The 7,725-nt window shown below is 38.3% G+C and overlaps 1 protein-coding gene across 1 annotated transcript in view; it reads right to left on the bottom strand.

The window, feature by feature from the left end:
- Positions 1–5,139: 5,139 nt before the first annotated feature.
- EFL1 (elongation factor like GTPase 1) overlaps positions 5,140–7,725 on the bottom strand; it is a 64,404-nt gene continuing 61,818 nt past the window's right edge. The window contains exon 20 of the mRNA XM_083870817.1: positions 5,140–5,489. Within this exon, the coding sequence (XP_083726943.1) occupies positions 5,301–5,489 (189 nt within the window). The 3' untranslated portion in view covers positions 5,140–5,300. The remainder of the gene's footprint in view (positions 5,490–7,725) is intronic.

Below are 7,725 nucleotides of genomic sequence, written 5' to 3'. Positions count from 1 at the left end.
GCATATGTGATTTTTATACTCTTTCTTCACTGGCTCTGTCAACTGCTCAGTAACTTCCTTCACTGAACAGCTCCTTTGTTCCTTACAGGCTGTGGTTTAAGTTAATATCCACCTCCAAATCTTCTGGCCCCTGTTTTCCTGTGGCTGCCTGTTCACAGGACACCCTCTGGGGATTAGCACAATCCCACTGCATGGACTGGGGAATGTTTTTTGATTGTCTAAGAGTGATTCACACATAATATGACAACATTGCTCAAGTCCAAACTCCTAATATCAATTCTAAATCTGTTTATACACAAAACAAGGAAACCTTTCAGACATATTTAGAAGATGCAGCTGTTTGACTTTTTTTTAGTTACCTATGAAGAAATGCATAACTTAATTCTTTCTGACCAGAGAAATGTGTTGCCTGCAAGCTCCAGAGCAAAAGCAGAGCTCAGCTTGTCAGCCACCAACTCTTTGTCTACACAGTTAAGTAACTGTGACACAGTGATGTTTATCACAGTTTTAGTATTTTCTCTTTGGAAGAAATGATGCTGATGAGCTCAAGTACAAGTGGCAGCTATCAGAGAGCAGGAGGGTTACTGTACTTCCATTTTATGTAGCCCAAACTCTGCCAGCCCAGGTTAGCAGAGGCTTCTTCATGTGCTCTGGGATGCTCAACCCAGAATCACAAGAACAAAATAATAATTAAGGAATTTCCCTTACAATATTCTCTTCCTTGAGCAAGAGTAAGCTCTGTAATTTCATGATGTTGGGCCTCCCACCTTGAGGCAGTCTCAGAACTGCATCCCCAGTGGATCTCAGAACACCAACCCTGGAAAATATACTTCCATTCAGTTCTTCAGGCTCCACCTGTCCCAGCAACAAGATTCTACAGAAGCCATGATTCAGTGAGAGGTCCTGGCAGAAAAAGGATTAAAAAGGTTATTTAGAGCTGCTTTCTGTAGCCTGTGAACTGGCAGCCAGGGAATTGCTGCCACTGGGAATGCACAGCTCCTTTCCAACAAGCTCCCAAAATGATGAGCCTGCCACAGTCTTTTTATTGAAATTACAGGACAGCAAAGGAGACAGAGGCTTGTTTCTTCACACAGTCCTTTGCAGAAGCATGGCCACACAGAAGGGCTGCTCTGACTGGTGATAACACTCTGCCTGTCAACGCAGCCTATCTTCCATGGAGCACGCTTGCACATTATCTATTATTGAACACTTCTAGAGCACAAAGCAATCTCATTATGCAATGAAAACAGTTCCTATAAAGGCATCTATGTGATGGGGTTTTTTTTCCACAACATTTTTACATTACTCCTCCAGCCTTCCCCTTTCACACCAGCTGCAGTGGAACTACTCGCTGGCCTTGATGCTTACAATGTTGGATGTGATAGGAACAGACTAGACATTGTTTTAACACAGGAAGGTTAATTTAAAATAACCTTCCTAAGCTGTTCATACTGTAAGACAGCAACATTACAAGGAGAAGACAGGGATTCATAAATAGGATCAGCTTTCAATCCTCAGAGCAGTGGTAGCAGCACTTGTCATGAACACGCTGTGCCGAGTCTCCAGGGGAAGCGCAGCCTCAGCTGCTGCTCACACAGCTCCTTCTGTCACTCACTCACACAAGCAGTGCCAGGTTCTCCTACTGAAGAGCCTTGCTCTTCATCTCCTAAAGGTAAATGCTACCACGACAAGAGATGAAAGGCAGAAAATGCTCCATAGCACCCCTGCTACTGTATTTCAGCATCCATTGGCTTTTGATGTATCTGTATCCCCCCAGCAAATGAGCCAGCCTTTGAAATTAGGCTGATTGTTATAAAATCATCATTTAAAGAAGCCTTAGAAAGATTTAAGAAAAAAAGCCAGGACTTAAGAGTCACACACATTAGAGACAACCAAAAACCACTACTTAAAGGCTGGGTAAGTCCTGCCATAAAATTTTTTTGAGGGATTTTTGTCATCTTAGTCTCTACTCCCACATGACTGACCTTGACTTTGCATCCTCCCCTTTGAACAAAACAGGAATATCTCAGAGTGCTCAGGAGGTAAGTCTAGCCAAAAAGTTACACTGCCTTCAGATACAGCAAAGGATTAGAATTCCTGAAGCTGTCATGGACTTTGTCAAGGCCTTTTTAAGCATAATTAAATCTGTCTCTTCCTCATCATCGACCTTCTTACAGGTCCACAATGACAGCATTTAGGCAGCCTTGCATGATGGCCACTCCAAACTATTTCTTGGATCTTATAATGCAGAGATTGCTAAATATTGTTTTCCAAATTCCATAAAAATATCATACTGAGTTAAAAAGGCCAGGGATCATTTTGTAGTACTCCCCTAAAAAGCCTCTTGCTTACTCCACAGCTACCTTTTTAGTTTAACATCGTGGGCTTTTTCTTCTACTTTAAGGAAGTTATAATCCAGAATGTTTTAATAGAAATATGGCAGAGGGGAGAATGAACCATATAACTGTCACGGAATCATCACTAAAGCCCAGAAGTTTCTTAAGGCTTGTCTCTAACTCCAAGGCCTCTGCTATAGCAAAAAAAAAAAAAAAAAAAAAAAAAAAAAAAAAAAAAAAAAAAGACGACAAAATATTCCAGGTACTCCAGGGTAGCAGTTCACACTAAATCACATAAATCATTCAGAAAGCAGTGATATAACAGTGATTTATTCATTACCTTACTTATTACAGTGTAAAAGAACCATATGAAAAATTCTGGAAGGAGCTCTCCACAGATGGGAAAAAGCCAGCACTGAACTGGTCATGATAAACAATCCTCCTTCCATTTGTAATTCCACCTGAGAAGATGCAGATTTTAGCTGTGCTCTGTGGCCACTTCACAAAATAAATCAGTACTGAATTCCCCTCCTCCTCAGGGGGTAGCAAACCTGTGTGAGCACATAGGTAACACAGGGCTTCTGAACAAAGTTTTATTTTTGCTGCCTGGGCAAATTATAATTTATTGTTACCTTTTTACACCAGCAGCTTTTCTGGGAGAAAAAAAATGCATCCAGATGTCTCACTGGAGAACAGTGAGATGTCATTTTGTAAAGGGTGAAGGACAAGGCTTTTCCAAGGCCATGAAAATGCTAACAGGAAAATACTACTGTTTTGTGTTTTTTTTAAATTCAAATTCCAGAATCAGCAAGTCTTTACAAAGATAAGCAGTTTCAGTAAAAAGAAGTAAGATGATAATAAAAATATTCCTCTGAAGGACCGGTGGAGTTTGATCTTTGGTAAAATAGAAAATGAAGGAGGAGGGATGAGGGGAAGAAAGGATAAACTAACAAACAAAAAAATAAATAATAAAGCTCCTGTAGGAAAACAGCATCTGTTGAAATAGAAAATATCTGTCAAACAGCCCAAACCACACTATTTCATGGTATCTATTTTTTCCTCCTGTTAGTCACGGTTTGCAGTTTTATAACCATGGAATGATGCAGCTGTAAAAAAAAAACTTTTCAGTGTATTAATAGATGCTATATAAATAAATACTAATTTTTATCTTCTCTACTTTTGAGTAGATCCAAAGTAGCACAAAACAAATCAAAAAGCAGACACACAACAGAAGATATGACTAAGCCACATCAAGTAGATAAGAGACCAAACTTCAGACACACTGCTAAATCAAATTGGTATTTACATGTAAATATTTTATCTTGCACATAAACTATTTGTCTCAACACATGTAAAATCAGCGAGGCCTACACAGACAACTCATGTTAGCACTGGAAGTGTTTTCCTTTTCAGGGCTGTACTGAAGCAGCACATCATAGATACTGCAGATTTGAAAGTAAAACTGGTGAAGAATTACACAATATGAAAAGGACATGCTTTTTATCATTATCCCAACACATCTATGTGTGGTTTAAAAGAAGAGATTCTATTCCAAGGACTAATTTCAAAACATTTTAGAAATACTAAAGGATTGTGTGCCAACATTACAACAGGTACTAAGAAGCCTTTATCCCTGTTTTCATGACTGTCCCTCTCCTATCCATGATGCAACAAAGAAAACTACACTCTCTTGCCTAGTTTCAACTCCTGGGTTTTCACAGGCAGTCTGGTACGAACAAGAACCAAAATGAATCAGAAGCTATGTGAGAATTCAAACTACGCATTAAAAAAAGTGGTGCTGACAAAATAATCCAGCTCATTCACATCCTCTCCTCCACATGCTCTTCTGTTTCTGCTTCCAAAGGAAACTAGGCAAGAAGCACAGAAAAGTTTACACAGCATTCTGAACCAAACTGAAGTTAGAAAGGAGAAACCCTAATAGAAGAAGCAAAACTATCAGACACCTTGCCTGAAGAATTTAGGTTGATATGATCAGGGCCAGGAGAAAAGTCACTTGAGCTCCCAATTCAAGTTCTGCTGCCAAGTCACACTGTGGGAGGTTTTAAGCAGACCTGCAAGCTTCTAGCCCCATCTGTAAATGGCACTTGTCTGGCACTAGGTTTAAAAATGAAAAAACGTTTCAGACAGACACACTTGAAGAAACCCTCTCTAACCAAGAGTGCTGTTTTACTAACAGAGTTTTCAAGTACAATGTACTTCACTTCCTGCATAAAGTATGGACAGAAAATTGATGTTCAGTTTCTCACTTATACTGGAGATACTCACTCCCCTCACCCAGTCTGTGGAAACTGAAGTTTTTAATAAAGCACGTTCTAAGGAGGGAAAATAAGACAAATCTTGCTCAGGTTTTTGCAGTGCTGTCTTCTACACATGCTATTTTTGCCCTCTGATTTAGAGAAGATATATTATTGCTTTAAATAACTGTTTACATGAGGACTGGAGTAAAACAAATAGTTTAGAAAATCCTAATAGGCTTACATTTATTTACATATAAGTAACTATAAAAAGTATGGGTAAGAAACAAATACATTACAGAAACTAATTTAAAAAACAGTCAAAACCATTAAAGAGCTAAATTCAGTGCATGGTTTATTTGCAAGAAGCTAGGTAACCAGCTCTTACTGTAACTACATGTGACAAATCAGAAAGAAACAAATCGAACTGGGAGTTCCTAATCCTTGTGACAGGATGTTCAATAGCACATTAATTTTTAAAAATTGAGACCAATTGCAGTGCATACGTCTCTATTTTATTTCAATAAATAAACTATTTTCTCTGTACAAAAGTTGGAAAGGCTTAAGTTTATTAAAACATAAGCCACAGACAAAGCATGTAAGAAAAATGGTATCAAAGAACAAAGTCCAGATGAAATTTTGCATCTGCTGCATACAAAATACTCCACCCGCACTTAGCTGGGCCAGGAGACAAAGGGGGCAGACAGAGCTACTTATTTCTGCTCAGAGTTCTTTGCTTCTCAGCGTGCTCCACGATTTTTTCTTCCACATACAGTCCCTTTCTCTTTCTCACTGCATTCATGTACTTGCGGGCCTGGTTCTCCGAGTCTGCCTTCTCCCCAAAGTGCAAATACTCCTCCTCAGTCGTCGGGACCCAGAACGGGTCACTTGAAATGATCTACAAAAGGAAACAAACAAAACAAGAGTGAAGTAGTACAAAAGTTTATTAGCATTTCCAAGTAATCACTTGCTGAAGTAGAGAAACAAAAGTGGAGCAGATCAAGTTATCTGGAAAGCCTGCAATTAGCTATGGAAGCAGAAAATAAGAATTAACAAACACTCTGTAGCTCTTGCCCTAAGAAGCCCACAGTAACTTTTCAAATTCAGCTGCAATTATCTGCACAGCTTATTCTAAAAGCAATTTCAACTGACCATCAGCAAACAGTGTCCAATAATGTTCAGAAAATTCTCAATTTTCAAGAGAGAATTCCTTATTTAGAACATTATCACACAACAATTGAATTAGAATTTGTCAGAACTGAAGATTTCTGCTCATTTCTGTGCCCTATGTTTTCCAATCCCAAACCCAAGTTGGACAGATGGTTTAAAAATCACTGTTTCTGGTTCTAACATATTTAGCAGAGTTGTTCTTGCAGCTTTGTAGCCTTCCTCTAGATCAGATTTTAGATCTAACATGATCAGATCTAACCGGACATGCCTTTATTTCCAGTTCTTCCTATATACCCCACACTTCTGGGACTACCATAGAGGGGTATTACAAAGAACCCTAAATATGAACATTAGGAAGGGATGGAATTGACCATATAGTGTTACACAGGTTCTACTGCAAATTTCAAAAATACTAACTTCACTTGATTGTAGATTTCCTCCCAAGATGCAGTTAGAGGTAATATATTTTCACTAAAAAACCCCAAAATAATACCATATTCATTTCTTAAACAAAATCCTTATGGAAAAAGCAGTCCAGACAAGTATTAGTTACTGCAAGAATCATGATAGTTGTAACAACTGAGCATATTACTCTATAATAATTTCTGAAATATTAGCACTTAGACTAATAACTGAGGAGAGAACTAATTATCCTAAATCATCAGTTTTAGCTTAAGCCTTCTCTACTGTTGCAAACTTTCTCTTCTGACAAATTCTTTCAATTCCCATATGGTACTTCAACCTAAGCAAAATTTCCTAAAGCTCAGGATCCACAAACTAGAAAAAGAGGAATTAAAAAAATGATGACTGAAGATGGAGGATTTTCCTCAGAAACACAGACAATTGGGGAGTCCTAACTTAACATCTCATCTTAAATAACTCCCAACACAACCACACAAATTACACTTTATGGGGAGTTAGAAGACTATGGGAGTCTAATTTGTATCAGGCAATATCGTAGCTTTAATCTTCCAAAAATGGGATGTAAAGCTAAACCAACAAAAACAGTTCTAGTCTGCTACAGTTAAGCACATGCATAAACTTGTTAAACTAAGTGGGTATTACTCGTGGGGAAAGTGACAGCCAATCTCAACTATTTACATGGGAAATGACTATGCACAGGGTTGTCTGGCTGAAAACCAAAAGCAAGTAGAGCTCAGAAATGAAGTCTGAAACTCAGCTTTCCAAATTTTTCTGTGTTTATTTTTTACCATGAACGTAAGGACTGTCTAACCACAGAAGAATCTGCTTGAGTCATACCCACTCTGATGTCTTGCACAGGGCTTTATAACCCATGCATGGAAACTTAAAGATGATTCCTTGACATTCTCAATAAAAATAGAATGGTCCCCACTCTATGAGAGCTTGAAAGTCTCACAGCTATTTTATGCACTAGAAATACAGAAAAAGGGAAGTGAAGATTGCATGTTGACTTGATAAAGTTGTAGCGATGCTCATCCCGAACATCTTAATGATGTAAAGCTACAGGGACTTCCCCTTTCATGATCTGCCTAAAGAGCTGAACAAACAAAAATTTCCAAGTCTAAGAACATATGAAGAAGGTGATTCATGCTCAGTGGATCTGCCTGATACTGTACTGCTGAGGGAGGTTATACAGCTACAAACTGGTAAGTTAAAGACTGTTACTATGCCCTTTGATGACTTTTTTTTTTTTTTAATTGGCAAGAAATATAATGTCCAGAAATTATGCCCAGAGAGAAGCAGTGAGACAGCAGTTCTTGAAGAATGAATATAACAGAGGAGTCCAAAAGTACACAAAACTAAACTTAGAGACCTAATCTACCTGTAAATATTTAGTTATTGTAGTGATGGATGTTTAGGAAAATCCCCAGTTTTGACAGACTGGCTCTTTCAATAATTGATGGAAGACTTGCTTTACTGAAGTTCTGCACTGGATATTTCTTCCACTGACAAGAATTCTTTATGCTTCAACAGGTCTCAGG

This window comes from Zosterops lateralis (assembly GCF_965231275.1).
Source record: "Zosterops lateralis genome assembly, chromosome: 13".
In the NCBI taxonomy this organism is placed as follows: Eukaryota; Metazoa; Chordata; class Aves; order Passeriformes; family Zosteropidae; genus Zosterops; species Zosterops lateralis.
Note: the sequence above shows the minus strand (reverse complement) of the source record. Positions and strands in the feature narration are given on the sequence as shown.